The 25,361-nt window shown below is 35.7% G+C and overlaps 3 protein-coding genes across 3 annotated transcripts in view; 2 read left to right on the top strand and 1 right to left on the bottom strand.

Annotated features, from left to right (window-relative positions):
* The window catches only part of LOC128229999 (uncharacterized), a 140,680-nt gene that overhangs the window by 15,075 nt on the left and 100,244 nt on the right, over positions 1–25,361 (top strand). The window lies entirely within an intron of this gene.
* On the top strand, positions 10–12,593 carry LOC128230040 (uncharacterized). Its single transcript, XM_052942026.1, has 3 exons — positions 10–1,749; positions 5,443–7,097; positions 8,033–12,593. Exons 1-2 carry the CDS (start codon positions 10–12, stop codon positions 7,084–7,086), a joined length of 3,384 nt encoding a protein of 1,127 aa, XP_052797986.1. The 3' UTR covers positions 7,087–7,097; positions 8,033–12,593.
* Positions 21,401–25,361, bottom strand: part of LOC128230022 (sushi, von Willebrand factor type A, EGF and pentraxin domain-containing protein 1-like) — a 31,211-nt gene continuing 27,250 nt past the window's right edge. Inside the window, exons 29-30 of the mRNA XM_052942003.1 lie at positions 25,148–25,216; positions 21,401–24,151 (exon numbers count right to left, since the gene is read on the bottom strand). The gene's annotated coding sequence lies outside the window, so the exon portion shown is untranslated. The remainder of the gene's footprint in view (positions 24,152–25,147; positions 25,217–25,361) is intronic.

The following is a 25,361-nucleotide window of genomic DNA, read 5'->3' on the forward strand; positions in this document are numbered from 1 at the left end:
GTCAAAGAAATGATATTACAATGTTTGATTGAACTCATTCAGTCAGATGAAAAGGGATCAAATGAATTGCTTACAGAGATTTTAAAATCGGAACATTGTCTTTTACTGCTTGATGGCTTAGACGAGTGGACGCATCGCACTGAATGTAAACTTGATGAACGAATTCCTCATGTTGAAACAAGTTGGTTGCACTGTACAACATTGATAACAACACGACCGTACAAACTAGCTGAAGTGAAAGTAAAGCTCTCACAGCTTGGCAACCATGTGCTGTTGCATGGTGTTCAGTCACCCAAGAAACTTGTTCGAAGAATACTTGGGGAGTTAGGAAGAAGTCATCAAGTAGAAGGGGATACAGATACCTGCGTTAACGACATTAAATTGAAAGGTCTGTGGCATTTCACAGATGTTCCAATCATGCTGGTACACATTGTTTGGCTCTGGCATAGAGGCAAGTTAAAAGATAAAATGACTTTGTATTCAGTGTACAGGAAAATAATAAAAGAACGGTGGTGTGAAATGTGCGAAAAGAAACACATACAGGAGAAAGAACTTCCAAATAGTTTTCTTTTTGGGTTGGGTGAATTAGCTTTCCAAAAACTGTTTTCTGCTCGCGAGGACGAATCCATCGTTTTTAAAATTAAAGGGGCTCAACTAGAGAAATTTGGAAAATATAAACAGACGTCCCTTGAATCTGGCATCATTTCATGCAGCAACAGAGCAGGTGAAAGATCAGCGTCTTTTCAATTTTTGCACCAAACGATTCAAGAGTATTTGTCGGCATGGTATTTAGCGAATTGTGGACCAGATTTGTCCGAAATGTGCAAACACATTCAAACGGTATATTTACACAACAGGAGTGAAAGTGTAACCAGCTTGTCGGAGATGTTTATTTTTCTTTGTGGCGTGAATAAAACTGCTGCTGAAGTGTTTTCCAAAACATTAAATGAGTTGTTTACTGTACACTGTAAAAGACATGGTTATTCAGCTGACAAAGCTTGGGAATTCCAAAACATGATACTGCGAGGCTACGGCGAGGCGAATAGAAGTGGAAATTCCGGGACGGAATTTGAGTTATGCTTGCAGCATATTGTTCTTGGTAAGGAAGGATGGAGGGAAAATGAATCAGAAAATGATCTTACGGCCAGAAAAAAGTCAGCGTTGAAAGTTTGTTTGCGAAATAGAAAACAAAACCTCGTGTCATTGCATATAGGTGGAAATATGAATCTATGTTCTGTGCTGCAGTTCACGGAAGATCAAGGTGTTCTAGATTTAGAACTTTGCAAGGAACTGAAGTTTGTTGATTTAAATAATGTTTCATATACAGATATCAACAATTTGAATTTGTGCGGAGTTTTAGAATGCAACATACAATTCAGTGACTACCAGGCAGCAAGTAAACTGACATCTTCAGTTCAGTCTTCAGATTTAACATGCTTGAAAACACTCATATTGAAAAACTTTGGTTGGGAGTGTAAAGCTAATGAAATATTTTCAAAACTTAAAAAAATTGAAAACATAGACCTTACATGGAACAAAGAGTGTCCAACAAATGACACACAATTGAACCTAGGACATCTACATAACATCGAGAAACTGTCATTAAAAGGAATTGATTTCTCTGACGTTGTTAATCTACAGAGTCTCAATCTGAACACGTTAGATATCCGGTTTAGAACACAACAACGAGCACCACATTTGATGGCAGCATTACTTAAACACTGCGACGGGTCACCTAATTCCATCCCAGTAAGTGCTTTTAAATAATTAAAATGAGACGAGTAAAAAAGTTTAAGACAAAGTTGAATACTTATGTACTTGAATATTTAGTTTTTCCAATCAATTGATTTGATGTGCATGTGTTGACTGTTTGATCAGTTTTGTGCGGACTGTCAGTGTTGTTTGTTAAGCACGTGTGGACTGTCACACGAATGTTATTTCTTTATGGAGATGCAGCCTATTTATGTTGTTTGATGCACATTTTGACTGTCTGTCTTGTTTGCTTTTGCAAGTATAGTCGTTCTATGTTGTTTGAAATGCACATTTGGACGACTGTCTATGTTGTTTGTAATGCACATGGTGACTCTATGCTGTATGTAAAGTACTGTCTGTTTTGTTTAAAAAGCACATGTGGACTGTCGGTGTTGTTTGTAGTGCATGTGTGGTCTGTCAGTGTTGTTTGAAAAGCATATGTGGACTGTCAGTGTTGTTACTAATGCACGCGTGGTCTGTCAGTGTTGTTTGTAATGCATATGTGGTCTGTCAGTGTTGTTCGAAATGCATTTATGGAATGTACGTGTTACTTGTATTGTGTGCGTGGACTGTCTGTTGTTTGATATGCATAATAATAGTAATAATAATAATATTAATAATAATAATAATAATAATAATAATAATAATAATAATAATAATAATAATAATAATAATCATTATTATTATTATTATTATTATTATTATTATTATTATTATTATTATTACTTTTATTATTAAAATTATTATAATTATTATTTTTATTATTAATATTGTTGTAATTGTAATATTGACAGGATATGTGCACTAGCCATATTGGCACTGTCGATGCTCTAGCTATACTTACACGGTCGATGCTATAGTTATACTTACACGGACGGTGAACTAGCTATATTTACACGGCCTGTGCACTAGCTATATTGCCATGGTCGGTGCACAAGCTTAATTGCCATGGTCGGTGCACTAGCTAAATTGACACGGTCGGTGCCCGGCTATATTGACATGGTCGGTGCACAAGCTATATTGACATGATCGGTGCACAAGCTATACTAACACGGTCGGTGCACTAGCTATATTGACATGGTCGGTGCACTTGCTATATTGACACGGTCTGTGCACTAGCTATATTGACATGATCGGTGCACTAGCTATTTTTACACGATCGGTGCACTAGCTATATTGACATGGTCGGTGCACTAGCTATATTGACATGGTCGGTGCACTAGCTATATTGACATGGTCGGTGCACTTGCTATATTGACATGGTCGGTGCACTTGCTATATTGGCATGGTCGGTGCTTTAGCTATATTGACATGGTCGGTGCACTAGCAATATTGACATGGTCGGTGCACAAGCTATACTTACACGGTCGGTGCTCTAGCTATACTTACACGGTCGGTGCTCTAGCTATACTTACACGGTCGGTGCTCTAGCTATACTTACATGGTCGGTGCTCTAGCTATACTGACATGGTCGGTGCACTAGCTATATTGACATGGTCGGTGCACTTGCTATATTGACACGGTCTGTGCACTAGCTATATTGACATGATCGGTGCACTAGCTATACTAACATGGTCGGTGCTCTAGCTATACTTACATGGTCGGTGCTCTAGCTATACTTACATGGTCGATGCTGTAGCTATACTAACACGGTCAGTGCTCTAGCTGTATTGGCACAGTCGGTGCTCTAGCTATACTTACACGGTCGGTGCTCTAGCTATACTTACACGGTCGGTGCTCTAGCTATACTAACACGGTCGGTGCACTAGCTATACTAACACGGTCGGTGCACTAGCTATACTTACACGGTCGGTGCTCTAGCTATACTTACACGGTCGATGCTCTAGCTATACTTACACGGTCGGTGCTCTAGCTATACTTACACGGTCGGTGTTTAAGCTATACTTATACGGTCGTTGCTCTAGCTACACCTTCATGGTCGGTGCTCTAGCTATATTGGCACGGTCGGTGCTCTAGCTATATTGACATGGCCGGTGCACTTGCTATATTGACATGGTCGGTGCACTAGCTATATTGACACTGTTGTTGCACTTGCTAGGTTGGCACGGTCGGTGCACTAGCTATATTGGCACGGTCTGTGCACTCGACGTACTTACACGGTCGGTGCACTAGCTATACTTAAATGGTCGTTGCACTAGATATATTGACATTGTCGGTGCACTAGCTATATTGACATGGTCGGTGCACTAGCTTTATTGACATGCTCGGTGCACTGCTATATTGACATGGTCGGTGTACTAGTTATATTGACACTGTCGGTGAACTAACTATACTTACACGGTCTGTGCAATAGCTATACTTACATGATCAGTGTTCTAGCTATACTTATACAGTCGGTGCACTAGCTATATTGACATGGTCGGTGCACTAGCTATATTGACATGGTCGGTGCACTGCTATATTGACATGGTCGGTGCAATAGCTATACTTACACTGTTGGTGCACTAGCTATATTGACATGGCCGGTGCACTAGCTATATTGACATGGCCGGTGCACTAGCTTTATTGACATGGTCGGAGCGCTAGCTATATAGTCACGGTCGGTGCACTAGTTGCCTAGCTATATTGACATGGTCGGTGGCCTAGCTATTTTGCATCGTGCTCTAGCTATACTTACACGGTCGGTGCTCTAGCTATACTTACACGGTCGGTGTTCTAGCTATACTTACACGGTCGGTGCTCTAGCTATACTAACACGGTCTGTGCACTAGCTATACTTACATGGTCGGTGCTCTAGCTATACTTACACGGTCGGTGTTCTAGCTATACTTACACGGTCGGTGCTCTAGCTATACTAACACGGTCTGTGCACTAGCTATACTTACACGGTCGGTGCTCCAGCTACACTTACATGGTCGGTGCTCTAGCTATATTGGCACGGTCGGAGCTCTAGCTATACTTACACGGTCGGTGTTCTAGCTATACTTATACGGTCTGTGCACTAGCTATACTTACATGGTCAGTGCTCTAGCTATACTTACATGGTCGGTGCTCTAGCTATACTTACACGGTCGGTGCTCTAGCTACACTTACATGGTCGGTGCTCTAGCTATATTGGCACGGTCGGAGCTCTAGCTATATTGACATGTCCGGTGCACTTGCTATATTGACATGGTCGGTGCACTAGCTATATTGACACTGTCGTTGCATTTGCTATGTTGGCACGGTCGGTGCACTAGCTATATTGGCACTGTCGTTGCACTTGCTATGTTGGCACGGTCGGTGCACTAGCTATATTGACACTGTCGTTGCACTTGCTATGTTGGCACGGTCGGTGCACTAGCTATATTGACACTGTCGTTGCACTTGCTTTATTGGCACGGTCTGTGCACTAGCTATATTGACACTGTCGTTGCACTTGCTATGTTGGCACGGTCGGTGCACTAGCTATATTGACACTGTCGTTGCACTTGCTATGTTGGCACGGTCGGTGCACTAGCTATATTGACACTGTCGTTGCACTTGCTATATTGGCACGGTCTGTGCACTCGACGTACTTACACGGTCAGTGCACTAGCTGTACTTAAATGGTTGGTGCACTAGATATATTGACATTGACAGGCAGAAGAAGGTTGGGCAAAACCAAGGCATTTTTATGTGATTATGACCCTGTGCGATTTATTCAAATCAAACATATATGAACATACCTGGATGAACATTACATTTCAGGCTAGCTCACCCTTTCTCTTGACACGTGTTAAATTGGAGAACATGCTCATGTCAGCCGGTGTATTCAGGTGTTTCGTCAGTGCGATGATACGGTCGGGATATTGTGTGGACTGTGCGATTGAGGGCTGTGAAGTAGAACAAGAGGAGAAACTGACGCAGCTGCACCCTGAGATGAAGGATCAGACCACCCTAAAAGTGGTGAAACAAACCGCCTCAACCGACTATAAGATAGTTACCATTAGATATGTGACAATGTCAGCAGGAACATTCAGGCTTCTCAGTTGTACGGTGATGCAATTAGGGAATTCTGGGAGGTTTGAGTTATATCACTGCAAAATAGAGCATGAGGAGGACGCAGAGATTGACAATCAGCCTGCCCTTCATGTAGTGACTCCACAGGACGCCGAACTTGACTATAAAACAGTAATTAAATTAGAAGTTGTGTCTATGTCTACAGGAACATTCAGGTGTCTCGTAAGGACAGTGATACAATCAGGACATTCTGGGGAATGTAATTTATTTGACTGTACAATAGAGCCTGAGAAGGACGTGAGGCCTGTGCAGGAGGAGATGAAGAGCCAAGATGCCCTGCAGGCAATGACTCCACAGAACGCCGACCTTGACTATGAAACAGTTATTAGCTTAGAAGATGTGACGATGTCAGCAGGAACATTCATGTGTCTCGTAAATACTGTGATACAGTCAGGACATTCTGGGGAATGCAATTTACTTGCCTGTATAATACAGCCTGAGGAGGACTTGAGACCTGTGCATGCGGAGATAGAGAACCAGCATGACCTCCAGGTGGGGGACGCACAGAACGCCGGACCTGACTATGTATCAGTCGTCAAATTAACAGGTGTGACGATGCCGGCAGAAGTTTTCACTCACCTAGTAAGCATGCTGCTACAGTCGGGACATTCTGGTGATTATGAACTATTTGAATGTACAACAGGGCCTGAAGAAGACTATGGACAGCTGCAAACGGAGATGGTGAACCAGGCAGCTTTCCGGCTCACTCAACAGCCAGTTTCACTTGACTATACAACAGAAATTAATTTTTCCAATATGACATTACCAGCAAGATGGTTCAGGTATATCGTTAATATGGTGGTAAGGTCAGGGCATGATGTGTCCTGTGAGTTCGTTATCTGTGATATAGAGCCTGAGGAGAACCAACCCGCCTATCAGTTAGTGTCAACCTCAACTGACTATACAACAAGCATTGCATTTCAAAATATGTCCATATCAGCAGGTGCCTTCCGGCGCCTCGTTAGTATGATTACACAGTCGGGGCATTCTATGGAATATGAATTTAATGAATGTACAATAGAGGAAGAGGAGGACATGAGTCAGCTCATGGATGAGATGGGGAACCAGCCTATCCTTGATCAACTGCCCACCGCACCTGACTATGCAAAGCGTATCAAAATACTGTTTACGACAATATCGGCTTCAGTAGTCAATTATCTCATTAATATGGTGCAAACGTCGAAACACGACGTGAAATGTATGTTATTGGACTGTATAATAGAGCCGGAGGAGGATGTAAGGCAGCTGCTGATGGAGATGGAGGACAACTCCGCCATCGAGGTATCTTTCTACATGGACGAAAACGGGAAATGGGAAATTACGTTAAATTAAAACGTATGAAAGTAAGTATCTTAAAACAATTCACTGATATACACATGCAAATGCTTAAGATATTCATGTTTTCAATTGAAGTTCTTTATTGGTATTATATGGAGATTTATCAGTGAAATATTCAATACATCTGAAATATATTGCATTTTTCACTTTTTAGTATTGTAGCTACTTGTGTTATTAAAATCAAACATGAGCGCCACGAGATCTTGGACCAAATATCAATAAATGTACAATATAGGCGCGTTGACATTTTAAGGCTTTTATTAAAAAGAATTGTTTCAGTGTAAGAAAGCAATATATTTCACAGAGTGAGCACCACAAGTGACATGTTCACTTTTGGTTGTCACGAGGTGAAATATATAATCTTGCACTGAAACCAATAATTATCCTCTTTGTCTTGATTGCGACAAGCTAAAATGCTGAAATGATAAACAATTTGAACACTGTGACCCATTATTACCTAATTTCGTCTCTTTATTTGAATGATAAATATTTTATTACAATATCTTCCTCCATAAGCACAACACATAAATAAACTGAATTCAAAAATCGGAAAACTGATGGGAAATTGAAATCTTGATAATCGGCAAAACCGAATTATACCTCTGTCATTTTGTAATTATATCCCTTGACAAACTTTTAAGTTTGATGAAAATTATGAAAGGTGGAAAACAAAATTGGAAACTTGTTAATTCGAATTCGTCCATATCTGGAGTGCCGTAATCCTGAAGCTTCCATATGTCCAAATGTACCCCCCCCCCTTCATATTGAGTTTAAATATAAGTAAATATGTCTAGTTATGATTTAGAAATGACATTTATTTACATTTGGTTGAAAAAAAAGCAATATGGACTTGAATATTTATTATCCTATTGTGATGACATCATCATCATCATCATCATCATCATCATCATCTATTACAATGTAAATGCTCGTGTTTCAGGTTTATCGCTGGGTGGAAGACCGACGTCCTGTTTCTTCCAACAAAGAAAGAGAAGTGACGGTTAAAAGTCTATGAAGTCTATGAAGACACTTACATTTCATGAACTTATTATCAGACGACTTTTCACATACAAGGACCTAGCGACAAAAGGTTATGTGAACTCATTGTGCATATTAAGTGTGTACAAAGATTTTTTTTATATTAAAGTAGTAAATACGTTTTATTACAAGTGTTAAAGTTACAAAAAACGTGCACTCTAAATGAAGTGATTCATGAATGAAAACGCTTATAGAACTTCAAGAATTGATTGAACCTCATATCTTTGTCCATGAGAAGTATGCTGTGGTATAAAGTTCGACTTTGTCGGCACTGGCACCGCATTTTCAAACTTACTAAGGTGGAGTGTTTGGAAGATGGATATTATTGTTATATTTACATATATAGTCATTGCGTAACAAATGTGATTTCTCTTATTGGCTACTCATATGTACATATAAGGCCATTGCGGTATTTACATAAATCGGCCACATATTAAGAAATGAGGAATGACTTGTTGGCTTTTTATATGTTCATTTAAGGCCATTGCAATTCATATTTTAAGCAGCTATAGTATAAAAACATGTGGAATGACTTGTTGGTTTTTTATATTTACATGCACGGCAATTATGTAACATGTTTAAGGGCCGGCCACAGTGCAAAAGTGGGTGGGGAAGGTCAAACATTAAATTGTTTCAGAGGTTCTTTTTAGTTTTGAGGAACGATCTCTTTTTGGAGTAAAACATACATTGTTGGTGACGTGTTTGGGGATGTAAGGAGTTGAATTATTTTTACAAAAGAAGGTTTTATCAGATTAAGGATAAAAAAGCATTCTGTTTCTTTCGGAAAAGTCTGTAGACATTATAACTTTGTTTTTGTGTTAAAATGCCCCAGACGTCATAATAAAAAAATCTTAAAAATTCTGGGTGATATATTTTGAAATAAGAAAGTTATTCAAAATAATAATGGAAGATGGTGGATGAAATTCATTTTCTGGATACGAAAAATGAAAATATCTTTTTTTAACATAGCTGCAATCACCATAAAGCCTCAAGACAATGTTTATATGGTTGTTCAGATAATTTTGAATCATAAACATATACTCATTTTGTATTAAGACATTTCCGGGAAAACGTGCATGTAAATGCTTTTTGATTGGAAAAATGATAAATTTTCTTTCATTAAATTTGCTCAAATATTAATTACAGCTTTACATGTTGTAACGGATATATGAATTATGCTTTCTTAATATTGAACCTCAAAACTAAATAAGAATTGATTTTTTAAAACATTTTAAATTTTGGTCCTTCAAACGACGTTTGCATTGTGTCCGGGTCTTAAAGCAACTATTGTATATACAAATCTGGAATGATTTGTTTTTGGCTTTTCATTTCTACATGAAAGGCCATGATAGTACATGTTTAAAGCATATGTTGTATATTGAAATGTGGAATGACTTGTTGGCTTTTCGTATTTATATGTAAGGCATATACTTAATGACAACATTTATGCATTACTTTTTTGTTCACTCAATTAAGGCATTTAAAATACTTGTGTTTCTTTTTAACAATAAAAATGACATCATTTTGTTACACTGCATATTGATTTTGTAGGACGTAATGATTTTAGTCTCTTTAATGCATGAAAATACTTTAAATATTTAGTATCTGAATAACGGCCATAACGTGTTTTTACGAAAACAATTCCAGTGCTGATATAAGAATAATATATAAACGTGTTTGTGTCGCAAATGGTAGATCTGTAAACATTTTTGAACACTATCTACGAAATGCTCGGAACGTTGTCGAACGTTTTCGACATGATGCATTAAAATGGTTCCAAGTTGCATTTCAACCGCAAAAGACACGTTGTGCTCTGTTTGTGGAAAGTCAAGGCGTTTCACAGTTGTACGGCTCTTAGTTCCGTTTAAAACTGTTAAATTGCCTACTCAGAATTATTGATCGCTATATATGTTGTTTTACGTGAAAGAAAACACTAAGCAGTTGGTACCCAAAATGTTTATATAATATAAACCCGTGCACACCTTTTGTTTGTAAGTATAAATATACAACTGTAAAATGACTTATTTGCTTTGATAAGAACATTGTAGGACAGTGTGGTACATGTATAATCAGCTGATGTATACAGAAATGTGGAATGTCATATTCGTTTCCCGTATTTAAATGCTAAGTTTGTGTTGTACATGAACCAAGTAGCTAGCTTTACGTAATTCTCATTTTTACATGAACGATCATTATGATGCTTATTAAAAGCAGCTGCTGTGTAAAGACATATGGAACCGCTACATGTTGTTCTCATTTATACATGTTTGACCATTATGATACAAGTCTAAAGCAGCGGTTCTATTTATAAATTTGGAATGATTGTTTGGCTTTTCATATTCATATTCTCCTGTTCTTTCTTCCGGACTACTCAATGTCAAACTTTTCTTTACTTTAGTACATATAGAAATACATATACAGTCGAACCCCGTTGGCTCGAACTTTCATGGACCGGCTAAAATACCTCGAGCCTCGAAAAATCGAGCGAAGCGGAAATGCTTAACTTAAGTATATAGAAATCGATCCTTTACATGGAGTTCGAACCAACGAGGAAATCGAGCCAAGCGAACGAATTCGAGCCAACGGGGTTTGACTGTATATTCGAAAAATGCGCCTCGATTACACTATCCACTGTACAATTATCAATGTTTTTTTATTATTATTCTTTAGTGTGCTATTGTGAATAATCAATCAAATACGACATGTCAAATCTGGTATTTCGAACCACATGTCAAGTTTTCTAATGATATGCAGAAGAGACTTAGAAAAAGCAGTTATGGTTCTTTCTCAATTCTGTTAATGTGTACTTTCATTGTCAGTGGATCTTATTCTTGATATCTCATACTTAAAATATAGACAACCATGATTACTTTGTGATTATCTGTCTACTTGATATTTTGTGTGTTTATTGTATTATAAAAAACCCCTGGTTAAACCAAACGACTTAGTTGCCTCAGATTATTTTTAGCGTGTGAAAATAGCAAAATATATTTGCAGATTCACCAATATTCTACTTATAACAGAAACACACATATTCTAAAGAGTAACACATTGGATATTAATAACCGATACTGAGTTTAAAGAATAACCAATTGTCTATTATTAGGATTGGTTAAAAAAGATATTTGCAAAGCGGTAAATAGGAGATTCCTATGACAAATGTGTTTATAAGTTATGCCAACACATTAAACACAAAGAGTCAGAAACACAAATAAAGATTGAGAGATAACAAATAAAAGCCACACACTGTTAACAGAGGTGACATATTTATGAAACCGTTTAATATTCCATGATAGAGTTTCAAAGCTTTACTTCCTCGGATTCATTTAATAGTCTTCGGAACAGGTAATTAAAACATATTGAAACATCTTAAATTCAAGTTGTCTTAGTGATGTGCTGATTTGTTTCTAGGTTGATATATATTTTGATTGTTTATAATGCGATTAACATTTCAATAGTGGCATTGTGGCTAAGATGAAGGAAACATTAAATAATTGTCTTTTTATTACTTAAATTGCTTTGGTTAACAATTGTATTAGGTGGGTTGTCTTTCATTAATAATTGGTATGTTCTCCAGCTACAGGCCAAACTTAAAACCAATGCTGCTGAAAATTGGTCAGAATGATTGGCTTGATGAAATATAAGACTCGAATATGGATTATCTTGGGTAAAAGGCTAGGTCACAATCTTATTAAAGTCATTTTTGTTTCGAAAAAACTGCTTGAATCATCCGATCCATGTGAACTGTTATTAGATTCAGACTATCACATTATTGATTTGTTAAAATCTCCACCAGTTTTAAATATTGTCTTCGTGGTTCCAAAACTAGGTCAAAAGTTCAAATCTTAGAAACATCTTGCTTACGCAATGTATACCGTTTTATTATCCAATATTTTCGAAAATTCATCAGAATGATTGTCATGATAAATATTCAATCAAGTTCGAATGTAGATTCAACAGCTTGATCACAAGTTTATTTTATTTTTTTCTGAACAACGCGAATCCTGGTCAGAGCGATTTTGTTGTAATCTTGTTTTGTTGTAATCGTCAGTGTAAATATGCACATCGAAATGTTTCTACGCAATTAAACGATCTTTTTCTGTACTGTTATTGTGTTATTGAATATAAAATAGATAATAACATTTCATTATACTTATTGAGTTTGCGACTAGTTGTTTTTTATTCTCGATTTTTGTTGACAACATTGTTTTAAATTTGTTCAAATTGAGTTATCTTCATTTACTTTAACACCCGACAGCAGCTGGCAGATTGCATTTGAACATAATTTTTCAATAGTGTCAATTTCTGTCAAATTTTTAAATAATTGTTAACAAACGAGGTTTCATATATTGTGTTTTCTGATCATTGCTTCAAGAATTTTGGTGACAATTCACAAAAAATAATTATTCGATGTACGACTCTATTATTAGTTATTTGGTCTGTTACTGACCCACTTCGGAAAAATGGGGGGGGGGGGGGTCTGTGAGATTTGTAGGGGCGAGGCGTTAGCCAAGTCCCACTATAAATTTCACAGACCCCCCATTTTTCCATACTGGGTCAGTAGCGGACCAAATAACCGATTTATTTCATCGACCAGTTCTCATGGGCAAAAATGTTTAAACTTAAATATAAGAATCGATGAATGGCGGCCATTTTTGTCGACTATTGACTTTACTTACCCACTATAGAAAAATTGTGGGTCACCGTGTGACTTCTCTTATCTAATGAAAAAGTCAGAAACTAGTGGGAGGTGAAATATAAAACGTGAACGAGTCCCTTTCAGATAAGAACAGATCAGTGACTTACTGACTATTTTATTATCTATTTATAATGAATTAATATTGTTTGTTCTGTAGTATGTGAACATTTTTTATGGAGTTATTGTACATATAAATATGATTGTATTAATATAATTGTTTGTTTTAGTGTAAGATAGCAATATATTTCACCAAGTGAACACCAAAACCTTTATTTCACGAAATGCGTAGCCATGAGTGTATAGCTTACTCCTGGAGGTCACGAGGTCAAGTTTATAACGATCTTACACTGAAACAAACCTTTTATCTTTGTATTATATGCCCAAAAGAATATAGAATGATAGTTAATTTTATTTTTTTAACGACATATCGTATGAAATTAAATGTCATTTCGGAATTGCCCTCAAAGAATTTTTATCCAGTGCGCGCTAAAGTTTGATTTTGTAATGAGAGCGCGCTGAAAGGTCACACAGTAAAAAATATCAAATTGTTTATATTGGAAAGGGTTAAATAATGTTTTAATTATTCACATTTATTTCGTTAATTATAATCTAAAATTATTTGCATTTTATCAACATTCTCGGACTGGGGATTATAACTAACACACATGGGCTAGTTGCGATACATGACAAAACATTAAGTTTTAATGTTGATTGAGTCGTTGAACTGTTATAGTTAACAACATATTTGACAATCGTTACATCGAACATTGTTTTTTTCTTTTTCTAAATATGTTAAATCACCTGACATATGAATGCTTATATGTTGATTTAATGCGATGTTATATTGCATTGTTAACTATTGTTTGATGGATAATATAAATAGTTACGATGTACTATGTAAATGTCTTAAATAAACACTTCTGTATGATAACCACTTCTGTATATCTGTTAATCTTCACGACCAAATACATATATTACCTGTAAATGAATGAGGCCAGCCGGAGCAACTTTGAAAACTCCTCAAAGGTACTCTGTGTTTGTATGACCAATATTGCTCGCCTAAGCAGATTCCATGTTGAACTTTGTTCTTCGTTATAAAAGTATCTTTGTACACGAAAAAAAATTAAACGCAGTGTGTAATTTAGTCAATATTTACACGTTATCGCAAATAATCATTTTACTATATGAACGAAGGGTGTTAAGGCATCTGAAGACAGTTAGATTATCAATTCATCATCTATCAAGGCCTTGTCGCATTCACATGCTTCACCATTGGTCAGTAAAAGAAACACCAGATCAGATCAATTGGGAATACCATACAGTAATTAGCCCAGCATGCTATCAAAGTGGTCATTATTTTACTGGTTCGATTACCTGTTGAGTTCACCTGATCGGAGCAAAAGTGGCCTCTCAGATTTAAATTTTTGGGCTACTCAGAACAAATATTCCAGTAATTGAAATATATATTCCATATTGTAGGGCTGGTGGAATATTAAAATTCCAAACTAATCGGTACAGTTCCATAACTCGTTTTTTTCGGAAAAAGTGACCGCTACAGCAACGAATTGTGTGCTTTATAAGCTCTAGAAATCAAAATATTCTATATTTTAGGGCTGGTGGCATACACTGATCGGAAAGGTTCATTCATTGTCCACTTCGGCCGAGTCTACACTCACTGACGGCATGTATCACTACTCTCTGCAGTTTGATTTGATGTCCGTTAGCGAATTTGAGTTATCAAAGTAGTACCAGGACACCTAGCAATGTAGAACATGAAAAAACTTCTCATAGCTAGGCATTCTGAAACTGACAGCAGTCATTGTTGTAGTTGGAATATACGGAAAAAACAGCATGAAAATGACGTCAAGCCTAGCAAAATGCATGAAAAATTCAAGTAATTTCTGTAAAAAATGAAAGTAATCGAATCAATGATACTGTATACAACGGTCAATCAAGTCTGCAAAAAATGACATGTTTCCGTCAAAATTGACTATTTCCGGATAACGTAAATTTTATACAAGTTTAGGTGACGATTTTTAACAATCAGGCCGCCTATGGAATAATTCCCATCGTCATATGGATTCATTTACTGCTTACCGTGAGTAGCATGGAAACATGCAATATAATTCGTTGAATCCCGATACAAAACTGGTCAGTCAAAGTCATTTCATTTTTGCAAACGGAATGAGATTAGAAATTTCAAATATATTGAAAATATGCGCATAATTAATCATAAGGTTTCTTTCTCAATGAAGCCAAGCATACTATATGCATAGCGCCAAGATCATGAAAACGATGGCAGTTTACTGGCGCCTTGAAAAGTCGGAAACATTTTCAGGGTAAGTACATATTTCTTCATACATTGTACACAGACATTGCTATAAACCATCGCTATTAGTTCGACGGTCTTGACTGTTAAATTTGGATGTTATCTGATTAAAATTGTAAGGCGTTCTGTTCGTCTGAGTGTCAGTTTTCATGTTACACGTAGTTAAGTAATGCAACTTTAATCTGGCGATATCAAACCGAACAACCTCTTGTCTTGTAATTGGCTTGTGTATTAAGATTGAGGGTTTGGGTGTGCACTTGACATACAGAAGTTATAATTGGCAATCAGATAAAAAAATGAAAGTGGTAACCCGTAGCGTGGTAACCCGTTACAATAAAAGCAAATTTAACATTAAATTAGCTCATTATCAATTTAATTTCATATTCGATTCAGGTAGACATAGATTGATGTGTAAACAATAAGAACATTTATCTATTAGTAACATCGAAAATTTGGCACCAAAGACAAACTAGATGTCAGCTGGGAGTAGGATATTATTGGTCCCTGTCCCAGATGTTAGGTAAACAAAACATGTATTAATTTTCGATTCGTAACTACAGGAACAACAATTAATGTACACTTCATTTATGTAGATGATGAAAAATCACATAAACACACATATACTTTGTGTAACCTTACATTATATCAAACTAGATCATTTATCTAAATGTCAAACATTTGTGAATCAATTGAATGTAAACTTTTCCCCTAAAAGTATGTGAACAAGTTAATATGTTTGGGATTTAACATTTACGCACAAAAGGTGCAATAGAGAAGGTCACTATGTTTTCGCTGGTGCCCATGTTCCGTAAAAACCGTATTATATTATATATAATATATTTGTTAAATCAAAAATGAATCTAGCGGTGTTATTTCTGCAGTATAACGCGATTTTATTATTGTTCTGGTAATGGCAATCTAAGCGAGATAACACACAAAAGTCACCCTACTTTCTCAATACAGTTGTCTGTGCTTTATAACTTCAATACGTATGTATGTTCTGTTAATACTGTCAAAATTGTCTTTATGAACTTTATCAATTTTATAAAAATAAAACGTTTGCAAAATTATATTAAATGTTTAATTTAATCAAGGCCACATAAGTTATATGCTTACTGGGTAATTATTATAGCAAGCAGATCAATAATGTTACTATCGATATTATTCAGTTAAGACTAAACATTATTACTTTAAGATCGAACGTAACGTGGTTCTGTTCACAACAAATGCTTGAGGCAGACTGACTACCAGCGAAATTTGTTGCGCTTTTATACTCGCATAGCAACCGTAGGTTAGTGGAACGCTAGTGCCATGAAAAATGATGGCACTGCCACTCAAATATTGGCTGTGCCAACCAAAATGATGACAGTTACAACAAATTGGCGGTCATGTGACCGTCACTAAAATGAACGCTTTAAGAAATTAATGGTAGCCATCTTGGAAAAAATATGCAACTGATACCAAGAAAGGCTCTGAACATAGCCCTTGGTTTTGGAATGTAAATATTAACAAATCAAAAGGATGAGTCACCTCATACATGACTGCTCTTGACCTTAAAACAGCGGAAGTTGTGCAGAACATTGTGCGAGTACAGAAATTTACGATACATAATTCAAGAAATACGGATATAACGTTTCACCAGCAGTGAGGAAAACAAATGCATTTTAATACCAACATATCGAAGAAAGCTATCATTGGACGTTTTAAATTTAAAAGCATGCCTATGTTTAAAATGTTCAATAAATAGTACAATTACCAGGTGGGGTAAAGTTTAACTGAAGTGTACTTTTGGTAAAGGAAAATCCAGAGTCAGTTCATGCTATTTTTACCCCTCCGAATGTCAACATGTTCTGAATGGAATCAGGTAAGCGTTGAATTCTATTATAATATGATATAGTATATAGAGAACAACGAATTACTCTACTGTTGATAAGTGCAGATTGTGGGATGTCATTGCGGATTGCATCGAGCAACTAATAACCCCGCCCAATTTTGGCACTGACTGGTCAGTCGGGTTTAGATCGGATGTCTTCAATGGCAGGCCTTGTTTTGTCAATTAACAATGGACTTATACTTATGACAGGCAGGATGAGCATGTTTATTTCTTCATTTCAACTATCATTTTGTGAATGTTTACACAAAGTCATGTACAATGAAATAAAACAACGTGAGAAATGCAAATTTAAACCAGAAAGCTACCTTTATATGGAATACAGCAGTATTTCCAGAAGATACCCTTTTCCAGTTTGTAGAACAATGAATGTATTAAAAATCTGTTTCGATTGCTTGTTTAAATAGTATATATTTTTTTTATTTTACGTCAAGAAAATGTTGAATTCTCATTTCTAAGCTTATAGGAATCATACTGTATTGCTATGTTACTGTAAACAAGTTTGTATTCATTGTTAAATTGATGTGAAACATATGTTGACTGAAATTTGAGGGTGAGAATTAATGTTATAGTTAATATGAGAATAACTTTGTATGTTTTTGACCTATTTTTGTATAGATAAGTAAATTCATGCACTAAATGAAACATAATTCATAGTAATATCATTCATATAATACATAATCCCACGTACATGCAGACCAAAAACAAGGGGCTTGGATGGAGTGGGCAGGAAAATTGCATGTTCATACATTGTAATTTCCTATGCAAGAACCGTTTGTTTATTCAAAGTAAATGAAGCACTCCCCACATCCAAGGACTGCATTATTGCTTGACCAAAGTCCCTTCACTCATAGCAACCAATGATTTGGTGAAGAAACTTCTTTGTTAATGTTAACTTTCATGGAGGTATCGCTTATTTTGTCTACTCAGTACAGTCGCTCCAGCAATCAAAATATTCATTATTGAATGGCTGATGGCAAATTTCAACCCAAAACTAATTGATATCGGATCTACTCGGATACAATGTAGCTTTACAGCTGCAAATTCGATTTTTGGGCAAAATTTACCTACATCTGAATGTACGTAATTGCCTATGTAGTTAAGTTTTATGCAAGGGTATAGTATAACTATATAGCATAACTTTATAAGTTGATTGGAAAATAACCCTCTTGCTGCTGATGCTACTCGCTTTACCAAAGAGTTTTAACCTGATTCCCAGTCATATTGGAAAGTCCGCCTAAGATAAACGAAACGCAGGGGAAATGGTATGCGCGATAATAGGACACGCAAATATAATAGGTGATATTTTTTTAATAGTTGGTTTTTCTTTCGTACAACGTTGAATTACAAGTAACATTAGCTCGTAAGAGCAATTTAAAATATGCGACTCACATTTGATAAAAATAATTTATCTTTCCTAGGTGATAACAAGTAATAATCCGCGGCCAAACTCGCGGGATTCAAAATTCGTAAAGCTAGCCCGGATCACGTCCGGAAAAACAGATTTTGATATATTACTTGATTTAACTCACCTAAATGTCTATAACATAATGAATATCCGTTGGATGGTTGTTGAGTAGGAAAAAGAGTGAGAGTGGTCAAGTGGTTTAGTTGTCCGCCTGTCCCACTTTGCGGTTGTGGGTTCGAGCCTCACTATGAATACTATTCTCATGACTACCAATAGACAATCAGAAACGAGCTTAACGAAAACTGTATACAAATACGAAAATAAAACAAGAGGTAGGTATAATCGTGAGACTAATAAGCTGTTACATAATGTCCTAGTTAGGTACGTTTTAAATCAGTCTTTCAACAGATTAGTAAAATGATACATGACAAATGTTTACATGCAAATCCATTTAGTCGACTCTATAATGTGTCGGGAAAGTGTATAACTCAGCGCACACAATTCCAAATTGTAACCAAAAGGGCGGCTCCTGGTGACGCACATAACCTTAAAGGGATGGTAGTTAAACGTGGAACAAAAATCTGGTTCGCAGGAAATCCGGCCCCTAAGACTTACGGAACTGGTCGCGGTTCTCTAATATGTCCTGCAAATGTATAACTCGGAGCACAAGTTCCCTATTGCAACCCCGTCATGGAACGGCCGTTTGGCGTGAATCAAAAGTCTGGTTCACAAGATATCCGGCCCCTATGACGAACGGAGCCAGTCCCGTCTCTCTGGTATGTCGGGAAGGGTAAACTCCAGGCACACAGTAACCAAACGGGCGGCTCCCGGTGACGCCAAGAACCTTCAAGGGACGGCCGTTTGACGTGAAACAAAAGTCTGATTCACAAGACATCCGGCCTTTAAGACAAACGGAACCGGTCTGATCAATGATGCTATTTTTAAATGAAACGTATTATTTCGTATTTTTAGTTTTTAAACTGAACTCATTTTATAAAATATATGAGTAAACGATAAAAATAACAAGAAAAATACAGAAACCTGCATCTCTTTCAAGCATATCTTGTTTATGGCGTTTTATATTTTTCGTATGCAAGTGAATCACAAGTTACTTTAGCTCGTACGTGAATTTTTAAATATGCGACGCACATTTGATAAAATACCCCGTTTTCTTGACAGGTAGAAACCCGCGGCGGAACTACCGACTGGGATCGAACCCGGTACTCTCAGATCCAAAGTCCGTAAAGCTAGCCACTCGTCCATCACCACCAGAATTAACAGCTTTTGGTATATTGTTTAATTGTACTTAAGTAAAAGTCGTTTTTAAGATTAATATCCTTTTGTAATGGTAAAGTCATTTTTTTGAGTTTGAAAAACGGGGAGAGTGGTCTTTAGTTAAAATAGCTTTCCGTTTCTCACCCAGGAGCTTGCACGTTTGAGCTTCACCGGGGATACTTTCTCATGGCCTCTCAAAACGGACAATAATACTGGTTTTTACCAAGGATACGGACTGAATGTGATTATAAAAGCTATAAGCTTCGGACTCAACACACTTAGACCAGCCCTATTGCGTTCATAACCCGATACTTGCATAACTTCCGCAATTCATTCCTTAAAACAAGTGTCAATGCGCAATGTTTAAATGACGTTATAAAAAATTGTGCTTCATTAAAATGCATTTTAATTATCATGTCATAAAGTGATTTAAACCAGTAATGTATAAGAGTTATTAGGACTGTGTTTGATCCGGCGGGTCGTATCCTCTCGAAACAAAACGCATGACTTATAACTCTATTTTAAGTTAATGCTTATGAAGACTTCAATACGAAATGAGAATGAAATAGCATTTTAAATAAACCTTTGCAAAAAGTACTTACCTTCATTGTTTATGTTATCCGATTATTCAAATTGTGAAATAGAGTAAAAATCAAAAGGCGAGACCAGCAAACATCAGCAGGGCTCGCAACAAGAAATGAATTGCACCATAAATCCTTCATAAATATTAACTATAATATTAATATGACTGAATACGTAAGCCATGTATTATATACAAAGTTCTGCTGGCATTTGCTTATTTATATCGAAACCATTGGTAAAACAATTAGAATCATAATAGGCCCATGCGTCAAGCCGAAGAACTTTACTTTCGACTATTGTACTTGTTTCTGTAGTTTGTCATATAACTATTAAAAAGCCTCAAACTTGTGGATGCACATGTATCTTGACAGTGTTACGCGACACATGTTATTTTATGCTTAAAAATACAAAACATACTGATTTTTAAAACCCCTTTTTGTCTTTCATCTAAATTACGTGGAGAGTTAGAGGCCAGGAATTCTACTGGCGGATGGTGGTTATCCACTCACTACCAGCCTGCTAACTCCGCTTGGAAGTCCCACAACCCTGGCCGAAGCAAGGTACAACAACGCAGATTTCAAAGGAAGGTTGGTTCTTGAACAGTGTTTTGTAATCCTGAAAGGAAGGTTTCGTTGGGTAATCACAATCCTTCCAATGATCACCATAGACCTCATAGAACACAGCCTTTGTTGTTGACGAAGACCATTATGTAAGATTCGAGCACTTTTCATGTACACTCGCCTATCTAGTGATGATTTATAAGACGACACTTGTTCCTTGGAACGTTCCGTAAAATCGTCCTAATGTTTACAATTTACAGATGTCTTCACAAAACCGGCGGTGTGTTGAGTAACAGCCCTTACAAGTCTCGTGATTCTTTATGACATGTGCTAGGTTGCATAATATGTGTTTGGATTGAGGTCTTACGCTGGACGATGCCCAAGTAGTGGACCCAGGCAAAGATGCTATGAGACAACCAGGCTTGCAGGTGCAAGAAAGGCGACGACGAGTTATAAACACTTTGGTATGAAATTTAAAATAGTTTGTTTATTCCATTTTGTTTCATGTAAATATTTAGTGATCGATTTGAGTTAATAAATGCTACAAAGCCTTATACAAATGTTTGTGTAAGTTTACTAAGAGATGTTAAAGTAAACAACAAATAAACAGTATTGTGACCTTGAACTGGAAGTGATTGGTTCCGAATTGGCTGTACACGTTGTATCGATGATCAGAGTGAACTAATTGTACAAGTATTACTATAAACTGTTCTGCGAGCCATATGTTATATATGATATTGATATATTAATTGTCATTGGAACAAATAAGTGGCAAAATAAATCCTTCATTCTCCAAAATTCCTATTTCAATACTGGTAATATAAAACAATATTAACACTAACAAATGGTAATCATATATCATAACAAGACACCAATGTGGCAACGCCACATTAAAGCCGGAATGTTTTATTGGACGATGCAAATTTGCAAACCTAAGATTTGAGTTAAGAGTTGAGTTAAGGCTTATGAGAGATGTCTTCATTAAAATAATCTGATAAAATATAATGAAAATCAACAGAAACTATTCGATTTGACCTAGTTTTTAATTCCAAATAACAAACTTAATCCTCGAAAATTTCATGAACTATTTTACTAAAAATAAGATATCTAAATTTGAATACAAATCTAGAACAGGGTAAACTTATTCCAAATATTTAACCTCATGACTAAGTTTTACCAAAATTGACCTATTTTCATAAAAGCCTAAGATACAATGCTGACAAATTATGATTCAAACAAATATTCATAGTAATTGGATAATACTATCACCTTTATGACATGGAAAAAAACTCCATAAGATTTTACCTAAATACCTAGTTTTTGACCAGAGTTGACCCCTATTCACAATTGTTCAGGACAACATGTTGGCAAGTATTCTAACAAAAAAAGCACAATTGGATAAATCATATCGACTATCACATGGAAAAAACTTCCATTTTTTTTATCTCGATACCTAGTTTTTTCCTGAGATGATCCATATTAAAACAAGTTCAGAAAAATCTGGATTTAAATGATGACATGAACATAACAACATTAAAATATCACATATTATTTTTTAAGAATAATTGTAGAACACCTTCTAAACAACAACAAATATACGATTATGTAAAGAACTAGAGGTATCACAGTACCATTAAGCCAAAAAGTACTGTACATTGAAAAATGTAAATGGGATACGAAGTAAAAGTTTTTAAGACATTTGTGATATCACCCATATGCCTTTTTAGCAAACATAGTAATATAAATTAAAAATTTGCTCAAAATTACAAATAGAACATGATACAACATCATTATGGAAACATAATGGCATAGGGCAACAATTTGATTTTCCTGATGTCAACAAATAACATTCAATTACCTACTTACAAATCAACTACCTTAAAAGCTTAAACAACTAATCGTTTAATCAATACAATTTTATTAATGTAATTTCTGTACAATGATGTTCAAAATTATTTCGCTTTGAACATATCATTCATTTAGGAAAGACTAACTAACCTAAAAAAGTTATATTATTACCAAAAACTTTCAGTCCGTAGTCAAAATATGCTACTTTATAAATCAGTGTCTTTCTTGTGTGTTCAAAAAAAACAAAACTTATGTTGAACATATCTGTGTCTAATATTTGTCTTGTTAAAAGAACATATTGTTTTACAAATGTAAATGCCAATCAAACCATTATGTAAGAATAACGCACACATTTCAGTGTGTCTTATATGTATACAGGGAGTTCACAATTGTTCTAGTTTTATAGCATTATCTATGCTTAGATCATCATATGCAAATCTAATTACAGCATATCGTTGGCACCAAATGAAAACAAGTAAATGCATAATGGACAAAAAAACTGATTTTCAATTTATTGAATATGCTAAATTTTGCGCTTTGGGAAAACACCCGTTCAGGTTCAATTCGATACAAAATTGATTGAGTTACATCAGTATGGCACTAACCGTAAACCTTGTACAAATGAGTGCAGGTTCGGGATTTTCATCTTACAACAAGTCAACATGAATTAACAAACACATTAGTACATTGAGACAAAACTATAGTAATTTTATATGCCTCTTCTTGAAATCAACAGTATACCTGCATGTTATATATATATATTTTGTGTGCAAATGGCTTTGGCACTATTATAAGGACGTCATTTCCGAAATGACGTAACATGCGCATACCTTTTTTTCTAAAAAAGTGTAATTTAATGACTTTTGATTCCAACATATAGGCAAATGATAAAAAAAGAAAAATTACTTGCTTCAGTGTAAGATAGCAATATATTTCACCTCGTAAATACCAAAAGTTAATATTTCACTCGTGTCTATGCCACTCATATAAATTTTGGTGCTAATTCGGTGGAATATATTATGATCTTACACAGAAACAAACAAATTATCCTCTATATAAATAGCAAATTTCTCTTGATGGACCTAAGTCAAAATCTTAGATGTGAGGGCAGTAAGTTACATGAACAATATCAAATCACAGTGCAGTTCACATATCATAAATGTGGCTTTAATACTGTTGAATAATATACCTTAATACATTTTCAATGAGACCAAAGCACTGCACAGTCAATCCAATAAAGAATTTCGTTTGAATGTCTTTCTTAATTTCTATCAAAAATGTAAAAGGTCAACGGGTTTGTCTTTTTGATGTTCTAACATTTTCTTTAATGTTGAGTCCTGGGAAGACAGAATACGGTTTTGCTGTTTCTGGGCCATCACAATTTGTAGCTGAAGATTATTATTCGCATCCCCTGTTGCATCACAAGAAGCTGAAATTAGAATATCAAACAAAATCATTAACTGAAGATGGCCTAATTGAATGGGTGAGACATTTAAACATTGTGTATGTAATATGACATCAAGAAGAAGTGAAATACTTCAACAATACCAATTACATACAGTATTGGACTTTAAAGCTGCATTCTCACAAATTGAAAACAATTCAGATTGCAGTTTTTCATAATTAGGGTATACAAATTAATGTTTTATGTCTAAAAGCGTTACTCAAGCTTTAAGAAAAATGAGTATCGGCATAAAACATCAATTTTTGAACATAATATGAAAAATGTGATCTAGTATTTTGTCAGCAACCTTATATCACTGGTTTTCAGACATGCATGAACAAGTTGCCTCATTCCAATACTAACAAGTTGTCAAAACGGTCAATTGATGCAGCTTTAAAGGGATGAGAAAAGTTGTGAAAAGAAACATCAATTTATTATCATGCTCATTTCACTTGAATGATTAAAACAGAATTGCATCAATATATATATTAATATATGCCTTTAAAGGGGCTTTACACCGTATGATAAAATAGCGAAAAAAGAGAAACTTGTTGAAAACTGACATAAACTTGATATCGATGTGTAAAATGCATTGAAACTTACTAACTGAAGTACCACGTATTTTTCCATTAATAAAGACTACTAGGTATGTCTACCTAATAAAATTCATTCCTTATGCGTGATTATCACGTGATATTACCAAGTTAGGGATATAGCTTAAATATTCCAACCGTTAAGGGTAAGCCTTCGTAGCCCAGTGGATACAACACTGGACTGCAATTTTGGCGACACTGGTTCGAACCCGGTCTCCGACTCAATTTTGTTTGTACATTTTGGTATTTTTTTACAATTACGATATGAAAGAGTAAAACATTTTATTGAATAATTGTCCTGGGATTCGTTACAGAAAAAAACTTTTTATGCCAATCTGGTGTACAGTCCCTTTAAACCTTAATGAAATATCATGTAAAAAACACTCACAAAATTTGACTGGCGATGGGTGTTCTTTCGAATGTCCTGCCGCTTCCTGTTTTGATGATGTTCCTTCTTCTTTAAACAATGTTACACATCGAACAAATGTAAAATAATAACAAATTGATATTTAAATGTATAGTATAGCTTGAATATGTAAGATATAACATGACTTGCCATTTGATACAAGCAAGAATGAAATAACTGAAGGAAAACTACGGCT

This window comes from Mya arenaria, chromosome 1 (genome assembly GCF_026914265.1).
Source record: "Mya arenaria isolate MELC-2E11 chromosome 1, ASM2691426v1".
NCBI lineage: Eukaryota > Metazoa > Mollusca > Bivalvia > Myida > Myidae > Mya > Mya arenaria.

Bases quoted from the DNA above. Each gene is read 5' to 3' on its own strand.
- LOC128230040 (XM_052942026.1), top strand. From the start codon at position 10: ATGATATTACAATGTTTGATTGAACTCATTCAGTCAGATGAAAAGGGA. The intron at 1,750-5,442 runs GTAAGTGCTTTT...ATTACATTTCAG, and splicing joins GGTCACCTAATTCCATCCCA to GCTAGCTCACCCTTTCTCTT.